The 13,784-nt window shown below is 36.1% G+C and overlaps 1 protein-coding gene across 1 annotated transcript; it reads right to left on the bottom strand.

The window, feature by feature from the left end:
- Positions 1–213: 213 nt before the first annotated feature.
- LOC110794611 (hexosyltransferase GAUT11) lies at positions 214–6,352 on the bottom strand. The gene is made up of 2 exons (XM_021999577.2): positions 5,727–6,352; positions 214–2,000 (listed from the first exon to the last, which is right to left on the bottom strand). Exons 1-2 carry the CDS (start codon positions 5,874–5,876, stop codon positions 549–551), a joined length of 1,602 nt encoding a protein of 533 aa, XP_021855269.1. The 5' UTR covers positions 5,877–6,352; the 3' UTR covers positions 214–548.
- Between the last annotated feature and the right edge of the window lie 7,432 nt (positions 6,353–13,784).

Below are 13,784 nucleotides of genomic sequence, written 5' to 3'. Positions count from 1 at the left end.
TGTCAATTTTAAAACCACCCTCATTAGTGATCTGATACCATCAACTTCCATCCTCGATCGGTGCTAATCTTCCATCTAGTGGAGAATGAGCATAACATCCCAAAATTCAAGCACAATACAGTACAGAGGAACTGCCAAACCAGTGTACGGTCAATTTGACATCTCTAAAGCAAATAGCTACCATGAGTACCATCTATCAGAGAACAGTTACAATTGAAACCAAAATTGCTATGAATTTATTACACATTGCTACAAAATTCAATAAGAATCTACTAACTATATCAAAGGCCAAAAAATTAAGATTCACCACCAGCCAAAAAAGAATAACCAGCACCAATTTTTCCCCCAGTACAATTTGTGGCCCCCCTGTATCAGTAAAACCAACTTCCTCTATTAGAAAACATATATCTGAGGAACTAAAGTGTACCAATAAAAGATCCTAATGAAGACAAAAATCCTGTTTCTGACTCTACAATCGGTTGAGTTGTGCAGGCTACAGAGATTACCAGCAAAACGTCCAAGAAAAAAGAAAACAAAGTATCTGCTAATCAACCTGTGACACACTCCTGAAGGTATGTACTGCTCTGGTTCACATAACGATCCCACAAAGGTTTATACCGGTTAATGGCCAATTTTAGCCATGGCTTCATGTTCCCATTGAAGTGAACAACAGCTGCACTCTCTATCAGACGGTTATCGATGTTTGGATCATATCCTAATCCAAGTACATGCCATCTTCGATCAAGTGGTTCTGTCAATCCATAGAAACTGAGAAGTCCAGGAGGGAGAGTACCTAGCTTCCACAATGATCGGTCAAAATTTTGCTCCATCCAGTAGTGATAGCGCGTAGTCACATTTGCTTTTTTCCATGCAATCAAGTCGAACACGTTCATGCCAAATGCCCATCCACAAGCCTGAGGATCAAATTTCGAGCTGATTATTGAATTTGAAAAATTGAGATATTTATAGTACCGATGAAAAGCTTCAAGGCAGGTTTCGACAGCTCCATTCACGTTTCCATGCAAGTCCAATGAGAAGAGTGGTGTCAGATCCTTCTGGACAACTACATCATCATCAAGAAAAACTACTTTCTCCAGATGGGGGTATATGTCAGGTACGTAGAATCGAAGGTGGTTTAATAATGAAAGGTATTTTGGGTTCCTAAACTTAGTTTCAACCCCAAAATCTTGTGACCCATCAAAGTAGTAGGCCCGTGAATCAGGGTCAAGCAGCTGTCTGAGGACAGGAGAGTAAGAAGAATTTAGCCAAGTGAACTCTTTGATGTTCTGAACCTCTATGGTTGCACCTTTGAAGTCATTATTAAGAAACCAAGTCTGCATAGCACCATACGTGATACCATTTGTAACTATATGGAAGACTAGCTGCTTTGGATGGTCAGCATTGGAGACGGTAGAGTTGACAACCACTGAGACGCCAAGCAAATTATCAGAAAATATGCAGAAATGATACAGATTGTTGTCCACAAGACGAGGAAAGTTCTTGTTCTCCTCTGCTAGTGGCTGTAGAGGTGGCTTCTTCAACCAATCAGCCATCAGTTTGATGTTCAAGCAATGTAGGCTCTTTGGTAAAGATTCAGCAGCCAGCTGCCCGAAAATTGTACTCTGAACAGTTGCTGCATGTGCACGCTCCTCGAGTGCTTGGATGTGAGATTTCATAGTCATTATTGTGGTAGCTATGTCGTAGTGTGCATCCTGTGACTTGAAGATGAGAGATGACAGGCTTTTAATTATTGGTTCTGCTTCATCAAGTGATATAGCCTCTCCTTTCATAGCAGCTTTTGAAAGCAGAAGCTGGCAGCTTCGGATCCTTGAGCTGAGTTCCCAAGCAAGCTGAAGGTTGTTGTGCTCTTTTGCAATGATAACATACGCCTTGGCAAGGGTCATTTGATCAGCTAATTGCCTTGCAACTGAATTTGAGCTTAATAACTGGTCGGTAAAGTTTAGTCGCTCCCGAATAGGCTCTACTACATCATCTTTTTCCTGCCATATCAAGTCATTGGCCACTGGTAAGACACTGCCAAGTAATAGGCTAATTGCAACGCTGAAACTATTCCAGATAATTACAGGCACATTTGGCAATTAGATGGGAATGACCACGTACTTTCATGGTTTTGATTTTAGTAGTGTATAATCACATACAATATTTTAATACAAATTGGACGAGAAAAACATACAAGATTTGTACTGATTCAGACCAACAACGTATATGTATTTTCCACTAATTCAGGTAAATGCCAAGCACAAGGTCATGTAAGGATTATGGAAGCCCAAGACTCCAAGTATGTATTTTTCTTTATTAACTTACAATGAAGGACATTTCTACCAAGAGTGTAGAGGTGTGGAAAGGACATTTAAAAAAAAAAAAAAATGATTGCTATTGAAGATGCATTGCAAAATTTCGGATACACCATGCATTGCATTACCACGAATTATATATTTCACTCTATCATATGGGCTCTAGAATCATGTTAAAATCTCTTTCAATATTCACAAAAAATAACTATTGCGTCTCATTTCATTTCATATTAATTTCATCCATTGCGTATCAGCAAGCAATCTTTTACCACTGTCTAAAACTAATTAATTAACCAAAGGTTGAGTACATGAAAATTTAGCTTTTGAGGTTTCAATGCACAAAGCTAAGCTATATCTGAATCAAACATAACACATGCATTTCACACAGAGAGAAAATGCATAACAGTAAGAAGGTGGTTTGCATAAAGGTCAAGATGGTGTAGATACAATTATGCACCGTACAACCACGACTTAAGAGAAGGAAAAGCTCTAGAAAAATCTGGATTGTCAGCAAGAGCGATCAATATGGTGCAAACATAGATTCAAGGTCAAGCTATATTAATTTCGAGTAGCTCAACTCATGTCCTTGAAGTACACATGAATAAAAAATATTGCCAAAAAGCTTTAGTTTGGGAAACCAAATACATATTGGGAAATCTAATTGATAAGGGGTTCAATGGTTCATACAGAAGAGAAAAGTAAACCCTAAATAATTGGATAATACATAAAACTTCGAATTATGAGTAACAAGCTTCCAGGACATCCAGGTAAATGATAATAGTGATCAATGTCGACATTACAGAAAAATTGTGGATTTGTGGGTCACGAGAAATTTATTTCATACTTCCAAAATCCTGATTCACAGCATATGCAACATGAAGGGGGTGAAGAATATAGGTACCCTCACACCAAGAATTATCAAGCGTTGCATTTCTTTGGAAATCCAACACAAGCCCTTGAAATGATTATAGGTGCATGATTTATCTAAGCCAAGAATGCGCAATAGAACTACTCTCTCCACCAGCCAGTAAACTTCCCATTTTCCACAAAATGTGTGCTCCCTATTTAACTTACAATTTCTCATTTTGGGTGGGTCCACAAAAAAATATTGTTTCCAATCCTCTTCCCTCCTCACTTTTGATCCCTACTTTCTCTCACCTCTCCTATGAGACCCTCGGAATTAAACTATACCCATTACCTTTTTTAATTATTCACTTTTAATCAACAAAACCCCGCTGCAATTTCTCTCCTAAAAACTTGTGCTCGGGAGAAACGGGAAGCTTACTGGGGGTGGAGACCTGGAGGGAGTAAACAGTTAATTGGGAAACTCCACTATATGGACATGTTTAGTAGCAATCATTAAGAATAAAATCTAAATGGGGGGTAAAAGTCATTTATTTAGGTGGAATGAGATAACAAGCAAAGAGTTGTGTAGTTCGGCGAAAACAAAAGAAAAAAGACAAATGGGTGTGTATAGTGAAAATAGCACGTTTAAAATCTCTCCTTTGCAGAGGTTACCATTTTCACACCCTCAGAGACTGTTGGTTGGTTCTTGATACCTGTGCCACATATAATATATAGGTTGCTGAATTTGGTTCTATATGTAACAATAGTTAAGGGAATGACCCAATTCATTATGACAATATGACTAAGAATACTAAAAGTGAGGATATGGACTTAGTTGAAGTTAAAGTAGCCATTACTAATCAAAGGAATGAATAACAGGCACTCATTTCCTTGTATGCATCTCTCATTGTAAGAAGAGGAGTAGATAGTGGTAGAAGAAATCATTTTCAGATATCAAGAAACCATCTCAAATTATCAATACACAAGAGTTTTCTGCTACAGTAGAGAAGTTCGATAGGAATGAAGACTTAGCATTCATCAAGCTGTTATTACTAACTGGAATTCCTAGAGCTTGAATTTAGAATATTGACATTATAGAGTAACTCCCAATCCTTCTGGGATTAAGGCTTTATCATTGTTTTTGCCGTTGTGATATTATAGAGTAACTATAGTAGCTATATACATATACATATACTGAGCTAGAGTTTGGCACTACTTTGGCATAACTACCACTCTGAGGTATAAGAACAAGAGAAAAATGGCACGAAAGATACACTACGATCAAGCATTCTCTTTCTCATTCCTAGATCATTCTTACAAGAAAAGTAATAGACTGGGAAAATAAAAGAGATCAAGTGAAGTAAGAACCACTAAAAGTTCACAAGATAGCAGGGCTTCAATGAGTGTTAGAGAAGGGTAATAGGCAGTGCCTGATACAAAGACCAGTTAAACCCTAGACCTAAACGGAAGCTACCAATGAAGGCATTAAACTTTTCATAAAAGGAGGGACAGTATTTTACTACTTTAAACATACTCCGTGAAATTCAGTGAAACAAAACTTTGTTCACACAGGGGAAGAAATATTCATGAAGCATCATAATTATAACCACCGAACAGAACAGCTGAACAGAATGATAAAATGAAACTCTTAAGGCGTGAACTTTACATCCTTTAGCATCTCTTTCCATACCCTAAAACCAAATTACACCAATCTACAGGCTACAGCTACAGGAAGCTCTCTTAATGTGAATCATGTCTAGATGACTGAATATTTTTCAACCAACCATTTCAGATGGTGACGCAGTAGGCTTGAGTATACATTAGAAAGCACAAAATCCTAACATGACAAAAGGAATTATTTGCAAATAAAAATCCAAAATCAGAGAACATGACATCTCTTATGAAAGCATAATAAACTATAGAAGAACATTATTAAAAATACACCCGAAAGCAAAAGCAACGAATCGTATGATATCATCACCCATTTTAAGAGAAACTTTACCAAATCTTGAAGCCTTAAAGGCAGCACAAAGCTCCGATTTGAAAAATAGTCGAAATCCATCCATCCAACAAACGGATGAGCAAGGCAAAACCGCCCAAAATCCACACAACTAATCTAAGTGAAGGATTGTATATAAGAAATCATTCAAATGATAGTATGCTACCATCAACCATTCACACTGTATTCAAAATTTGACATCAATACAAAAGAGCATCTCAAACTATATCAATCTAATTAACTGAACTTGGATACATATCTTATACAAATCTAGCACAATAAAAGTTTCCAACGGATTCCTAAGACTTGGGATGAACAACTGCCAAGAAATGAGTTTATAATAATCCATCACTACTTCTATGACATCTCACCTATCAAGATACTGCCAATAAAATAACCATTGACCTACCAACAAATTGTGACAACAAAAAATCCAAATAAACTTTTAATCTATCAAAAATTCAACATCCAACTTCATATGACAAGCATTTAACTCCAACATATGCAATCATAACTAATTTGATTAACAAAAATAAGTAAATTTGGATTCAGAAGTCAAAAATTACCACTGTCGGCTGTGAGACAAGATCCTGATAATGATGATTATGTTGAACAACAAACAAAAAAATTCCAGCAAAGAAGAACAATCCAAGAAGTGCCCAGATCCAATTCGAAATCCGTCTTCGAACCGGGCGGCCGATTGCCCGTCTCCGCATTTTCCGCCCCAGGTAAAAATATCACCCCGAAAACTGGACAATCTAAGCTGAACCCACCATCAATCAAGAGTGAAATCACCAACTCAGAGCACCGAATTTGATCAAAAACTCAAAATAAACAATACCCAATACAGTATTTTTGTTGAAAATTGTGCCGAAAAGTCTGAATTCGCAAAATTTGATGAAAATTACACCCAGATATGAATGATCAAATGTGGGGTTTAAAGTTGGTCCGTTTTCTTTACTTTTCGTTTAACTTGGGTTTATGAGCAGCAAATGATTTTGAAGAGAAAAAGAAGAAAGTACAGATATGGAATGAGATTTCTCCAACTTTATTTATTTATTTAAAAGAGAAAAAAATGTTGAAATTGGTCTTATTGTTATGAGTGTGGTTTCTTCACATTGGCGGGGAAGGGAAGGAGGAAGAAGGGCCTCTCCACATCACATGAATACATGTGCTCTTTGGCCATCTCTATTGACAAGTCTAGTAGTCTATGGCTCTATGTCCTTCCTATACAAATAACTAGTATTTGGACTTGGCGATGCCTGGATTATTATATGAATAATAATTAACCTATGTTTGGTTTTGTTGTAAAATATTTTCAGTGTAAAATGATTTTTCATAGAAAAAAAATTTCAAGGAAAAATACAATTCCAAATTAGTTTTACTTAGGTTGGCTCCTTAGAAGAAATTATGGGAGAAGATAGTGAAGAACTGAAGATTGAGGGGAAGAAGGGAGAGGGAGGTAAGAGAAAAGGTGGAAAAGTAGGTTCCCTCCCTTTCAAATGGAAAAAGTTTTTTCACCTTTGAGAGAGTTATGGAAATTTGTTTTTTATTCATTGCCAAACCAAACAACGTAAAATGATTGAAAGGGGAAAATTCGTTTTCCATGAAAACGTTTTATACCCAACCAAACGGAGTCTTGATTACTATATTATTTAATGAAATTATGTTTGAATTGTTTTCACAACATAATTTTTCTGTATTATATTAATACTAATTTTGCAAAAATAACATGTAAAAGGTCATAGCTTAATTGGATGATGCTCTAGTGCTTAATCGGTCATAGCTTTTTCTTCAATAAATTAACAACAATTTATTTAAATTTTAAAATGACAGGGTACCCTGAATCGGAACCTGTTACAACAAGTTCCGGTTCCGGTTCTCATTTTCAGGAACCTGTTGCAACAGGTTCCGGTTCCGGTTCTCATTTTCAGGAACTTGTTGCAACAGGTTCCGGTTCCGGTTACTGGAAATTTGACAGGGTACCCTGTTGTGCTCACCCCTATATCTTCCACTAACTAAATATTTGTGAATGTACCATAAATAATTATATTTTATGATATCTAAAAATAGTATGTCGAGCGATGTAAATTTTTCATACTTTATGATATATATAATGCTCCCGTGCATTGCATGCGTAAAAATGTTCGTTTGCATACCACAAATTCAAAGAAAATACATAACTTTTACGATCAAAAAAATTACTATTATGCATCCTAAAACTCATCTCGTACTCCGCCGCTTCTAGCTTGATGCGAGCATTGATTTTCGATGCTTTCGCATCTTCTAAGTAGAGCCCTTCACAATCTAAGCACGAATTGTCCAGGTGGACGAGTTGATGAAAAACCCTAAACCTATATGAATCCAAAGCTCCTTCCCAATTATTGAAACTCTAAAAATAAAATTCACATCCATTGATGAGAATTAAGAACCTAGAAAAGTCTAGGAAAACCCCAAATAAATTGGGAACAACCCAAGAATAAATTGGGAACAACCCAAGAATAAATTGGGAACAAACTAACGGAAAATAAACAAAAAAAGACAAAATATAAAGAGAAAACAATGAAAAACCAAGAAGAAGGGTCGGAAATAGTCTAATTTCCGAAAAAATGAGACTATTTCCAGCCTAAACGGCCAAGAAATTAAACTGAAACCCTAGACGGTGAGAGAGAAGGGAGAAAATGGGGAGAGAGAGAGAGGATGATGTTGAAGATTTATCATCTCGATTGACCGTGAATGAGATGAGAGAGAGTCGGGCCCGAAGATATCATTTAGTTAGTTTAACTTAATTAATGTGATTATGAGGAAAAATATGTTTTGGTGGATTTTACTTTAGTATAGTATAAATATATTTAATTTTGTTATTGATGGTTACTACTTCACAAATATTATATTTGAAATTGAATGTGAGGATTCAATTTCCGGATCACCAAACACAACCTATTTCTTATGTCTGCATTCTTGATTAACCATTATATTAAGATTAAAACTCTAATCTTGATTAACCATAAAAATCACGTTTAGACATTAAAAATCCAAGCTTTAATAAATAACCAAATCTAAAAATAATAACTCTTTTAATTAAAATCATATTCATGAATCCAAATACGCAAAACATCATAATACGGTGTTCATAACCGTTCCCAGAAGTTTAATTAATTAAAACAATAGTAATAATAATATAATTTAAATACGAAATTAAAATAGGGATAAAAGTATACGGAGTATACGAAACACAAACACACGACACACACGAAGGTCGTGTGTGCGTGAGGTGAAGGCGGCGACAACACAGGGGCGGCGCGCACGAGCGCGGGCAAGGAGAGGCGAGTGCGAGTGAGGGAAAGTGAGGGCAAGCGAGGGCGACGCTGAGCGAGCACTCGTTACAACAACAACAACGCACAACGACAGCACGTCTGTGCTGTTGTGCGACGCAAGCGAGAGAGGGAGGTTGTGCGTGAGGCACGAGAGAAAGAGAGACGGGAGGCGAGTGTGCAGCGAGGCACGAGGGTGTGCGAATTGAAGGCTGGGCGCGGCACACACGATCAAGGCAAGGAACGAGGGTGCTCGTGCTTGCGAGCAACAGAGAGAGCCGGACGAGAGAGGTAGCAAAGAGAGGAGAGAAGGGATCAAGTGAAGGGAGGGGTTATATTTATAGGTTCCTAATCCCTAGTGGGCTTAGGTTAGGGTTTTTGCATTGGGATTAGCAATTGGGTTTAATTAGGATTAAATGCTTAAAAGCTTTGTTGGGTTCACCAACTGAATGGATTGGGTTCAGAATTTGATTTAAATAGTTTTGAAATACGAACCAATAAATTCCCGACTTGAATAATAAAATAATAAATTTGTTTAATTTTATTTCGAAATTAAATAATAATAATAATAATAATAATAATAATAATAAATATTTAATTTAATTTAAACCATACTTAAATGCATATTAAATGCAATTTAAATTCTAAAAATCGTAAGAATACTTTATAAATACATAAAAATATATTTATAAATTTAGAAAAATACGAGGTATTACAAAAAAGGTCAACTTTTAATTATTACTTCTAATTTTTTTCTACCTCCTTCCTCCTCCTTTTTACCTCCATAACTTGATCTGATCTCTCTTCCCTCCCAATCAGTGGCGGAGCCAGGATTTTTTGTTCGGGGTGTCGGTAGTGGCGTATCCAGGACTATTAGAGTGTTGTATCTGGTGATCTTCCACAACACACAATAAATATTACTTAAAAAAATGTATCGTCCTAAAAATAATAAATATTCTTATTACAATCAAATACCTACAAAATTATTACAATTCTCTACGAGTTTCATATGCGTAGTGAAAAGAATAACTTAATTTAAGAGAGGAGGGGTTTAAATCACTAATCTCTTTAATTTGAATTGAATCCGGGGGCTGATTCCTTATTCAAAACCCTAAGAGACCAGTTGATTCTAAAGGCCGGTCTCTTAGGATTACCCCGTGGTTATTCAAAAATCTAAGAGACAAGTTGCTTCAAAAGGCTGGTTGTTTTAGTATCACCTAAGCGATCGGTTCTATATTGTAATTGTTCTCTTAGATCTCAGCTATAGTTTTTTTTTTTTTCAATTTTTCTTTGGGGGGTCCACCGCACCTACGTGGCTCCGCCACTGCTAGTCCCAATCTCCCATCCCCAAAGCAGTGAAGCATAATGTTTGATAATAATAATAACAATAATTAAAAGATATTCGATCACGTTCATTAATCTCTCCAAACCAAAGTAAAAACCCAAAATCTACATTTTCATTTACACCATTTTACCCTTTTTTATACAAATCAAATTCTTTGGATTTTTAACGAAGGGGGGGGGGGGGGGGGATAGAGTGGAGGCAGAGGCGAAGGCGGAGGAGAAACGAGGAAGAAACATTATGTTATGTAGAAAAAAATAATTCGCAAAGTTTGTTTACAGAAAAAGTAGACATCAAAATAATTGGGGGATTTATTTTTATTAAGGAATATTTTTTGATTGAATTTTGTTTAAGAAAAAATAATTAAAATATTTATTTGTGATAATACGAAAATGTGGCTTAATAAAGTATTTGAAAGGAAACTTAATAAATTATGTGATTGATGAGGAGTGCATTTGGTTGTGGTTAGTGTTTGAATGTGAGTTTTCTTTTTTGTTTTTGACTTTTTGTCTGTTATGATTAAATATGATCGACTAAATTTTGTAGGCCTATTTATTTTATTTTATAATTAATGTTAATATAATTTTTAAGTAACATTAAGTTTGATTGACTAATTCCTTTTATACTTTTTATTTTATTTTTCAATTGATGTTAATATTACTTGTTAGTAGTAAGGGTGTTTTAGACTATTCTGGGACACCAAAAGATCATTTATGATAATGACCTTAGGAATTCCCTTTTGGAACATATATAATAAAACAAAGGTTAAAGTATTAACGGAAAATTGTTGAAAGGTTGGATTATTTAAAACAATTATTTATAATTAATATGTCTTCTTTTTGTGACTTTATTTGTTATTTAAGACACCTAACATATATGATCAAGTCATACTCCCTATGCTTTAAGATATAAATTCAGTAGCTCGTAATATAGTCAAGCGGGTTCAGTCAAATCTCGAGTAGTTTCAATTTGGCATGCACATTTATTGGCCATGGTTGTTGTACTAATATGCAGTTAGTACCTTGGTGTAATTGGGTCTCAGAAGGAGATGCTCTAATGTTAGGAAGCAAGTATGTTTTGCTGCTGTTATAGCTTGCTTATACCAGATTTGGAAAGTACGAAATGACGGCTTTTGGAATTTTAGGATCCCTACAGTGGAGGCTACTGTTAAACACATCAAAGACTTGATGAAGGGTAGAGTTCGGGTTGTTCTACCCAAGAAAATATCTGCTATAGATAGATCTTGGATTGCTTCTTTGTAGGGGTGTCAAATCGGATCAACGGATTGGGTTTGGGTCCGACTCATCGGATTCGGGTTGAAACGGATCGGATTGGAACGGATTAATTTGGCTAACGGGTCGGATCGGATCGGATTGAAAACTTAACGGACCGGATCGGGTCGGAGTTTTTATTCACGGATTCATATCGGATCGGGTTGTAAACGGGTCGGATTGTAGTCGGTTTGGGTCGGATCGGATCGGATTGGAATACGACGGATTGTTAACGGGTTTAGTCGGACTATAACGGGTTCGGGTGATTCATATCGGATCGGATTCATTTCGGATCGGATTCATATCGGATCGGATTAATCGGTAACAGACTAAAACGGGTTGGATTGAAACTAATTTAGCCTGGTTACATTGGATTCAGTTTTATATTGGTTCGGGTAATTATCGGATCGGGTTATTTGGTAGCGGGTTGGAATTTGGTTCAGTTTAGTTCCAAATTATATATTATCATATCGATGACTTAATTAGGGGACGAAAATAATAACTAACTTTTAAAAGTAATAAGAATTTAAGATTAGTAATATAAGTTATTGAATATATTATTATATCGATGGTTGGAATTAGTTCGGATTAAACAGGTCACGGATTAAAAACGGATCGGATTAAAAACGGATCGGATTAAACGGGTCACGGGTTGAAACGAGTCGGATTAAACGGGTCATAGATTAAAAATGGATCGGATTAAACGGATATTCCTCGGGTTGGAACGGATTCGGATTGAAACGGATCGGATCATAAACGGGTTTCGGATCGCTTCGGATCGGATTAAATGGATCCGGATTGTCACGGATCGGTCTGTTAACGGATTCAGATCTTAATCGGATCAATACTAACGGGTTGGGTCGGATTCGGGTTGAATATAATCGGATCGGATCGGATTTCGAATTTTAACTCGCGGGTTCTAAACGGTTCGGATTCTAAACGGTCGGACAAACCCATCGGGTTCACTGGGTCGGATTGAGAATTGACACCCCTACTTCTTTGTAATAGTTTGGGCTCTTGTTGTTTTGGTTGTAAACAGTTTATGTTGTCTTCTGGGCCTAGGCCTCGTAGGCTTGTCATATTTTTGCGCTTATTAATATAATTCTTACCTTTTACCAAAAAAATGATACTTTTCTGGTGGCTCGTAATAAAATCCTTGAGAGTAGCTTGGTGACTTGTAGAAGTCCAATTCACATATAGAGAACACATTTTTGTGACAAGGTAAGAGATTAGACAGAGGTGAAAACATAATTGTCATCAAGAATTTCCTTGATTGGCTTTGATGTGGCAGACAAACGAAGGACATATTATGGATTAAGATTTAAGCAGGGTCGTCTCCGACTATTTGGTCGGTGGCACTATGCTAAATACAGATATTGGGCCCCTATTAATTTTTAGGGAAAATTTTAGAATATTAATTTTTTTTAATACAAAATATAGTGTCGTATTGATAATATATAATATGTATAACATTTTACGAGGGTAGTTTGAGAAAAGAATGAAAATGTTTGATAAAAGGTGATTTTTTATTAAGGAAAACTAGAATAAAGCGAGAAGGAGAAGGTTGTTGGGTCTCGAACTCGGGTTGCCATATCCCTAACACAAATTCTTATTTACAATGGGCGTACAATAAATATTGTACACCAAAGTAAAAGTTAAGCTTATATATGTAAAAGTTATCTATTTTTTAGTGATAAATTTTTTCATTTTAGTAAAACTTATTTCTTCAAAATCACTAACATTAATCATTTAACCCATTAAAATGTTTATCTATCAACTTTTTTTTACTAATATAAAAGTTAATCAAAACTAGGTTAAAGTTATAAAAAAATGGGTTAAAGTTATCTTGGTGTACAATAAATTTATTGTACACCTTGTGCGCGCAAGACCTTTTGTATCCCTAATTTTGCCTCCCTACCAACTAGGACAAAGTTGTTTTGTTGTTTATTAAAGAAGCTAAAAAGATGCAAGTATAACCGTATGATGTGTTGGGTTTAACCAACAATTTTGGGCTTCAAAATTTTGTGGCCCTGTGATGTAGCTCCAGTTGGACCGCCCTATAGCCGGGCCTGGGATTAAGAGCTCTATATGTAGATATCCCTACTAGTTCATTATCAACGTTCTTTAATAATTTTGTCAAGCTGATTATCTAAGTTGAGAATACTAGTTGTGTCATCCCTGTTGAAGCACAATCTAGCATTTTCACCCCCTTCACCAAATTGAATTTACGAAGTGGAGGCACGAGCTTATGGCTGGAAACAAGAGCTTTCTTAATTTAAAGAAATGAGACCGAGAGATTTGTTGGTGTCTTTTGTGTGTGTGTGTGAGAAAGAGAGATTTGTTTGTGTGCCACAATTGATTCTACCTTCATATTCATGGCAAAAGTTGCTCAAATTCTAATGTGATAAAAAGCACCAAACTAACTGGACGTTGACTGAATTTCAAGGTAGGCAAACATCAGTTCTAACTCAATGGTTATTTATGTATACCAAACTTGATCCGATCATCACAAAGTCACAAACCCTTAAAACCTAACAATCAAACGGATGCTATCAAACTGATCTTGAAGCTAAACAAGGATTGACTAGACCTGATCATCTATAGTCCGACCCGTTGGCCTGATCCGACCCGAAAAGTACGGTTTGGGTAGCATAAAATATGTATTTTTAGACCAAAATCGGAGCTCGGCCCGAAACT

This window comes from Spinacia oleracea, chromosome 5, assembly GCF_020520425.1.
Source record: "Spinacia oleracea cultivar Varoflay chromosome 5, BTI_SOV_V1, whole genome shotgun sequence".
Classification (NCBI taxonomy): Eukaryota; Viridiplantae; Streptophyta; class Magnoliopsida; order Caryophyllales; family Amaranthaceae; genus Spinacia; species Spinacia oleracea.
The sequence above is the reverse complement of the archived record's forward strand: the minus strand, read 5'-3'. Positions and strand labels throughout refer to the sequence as shown.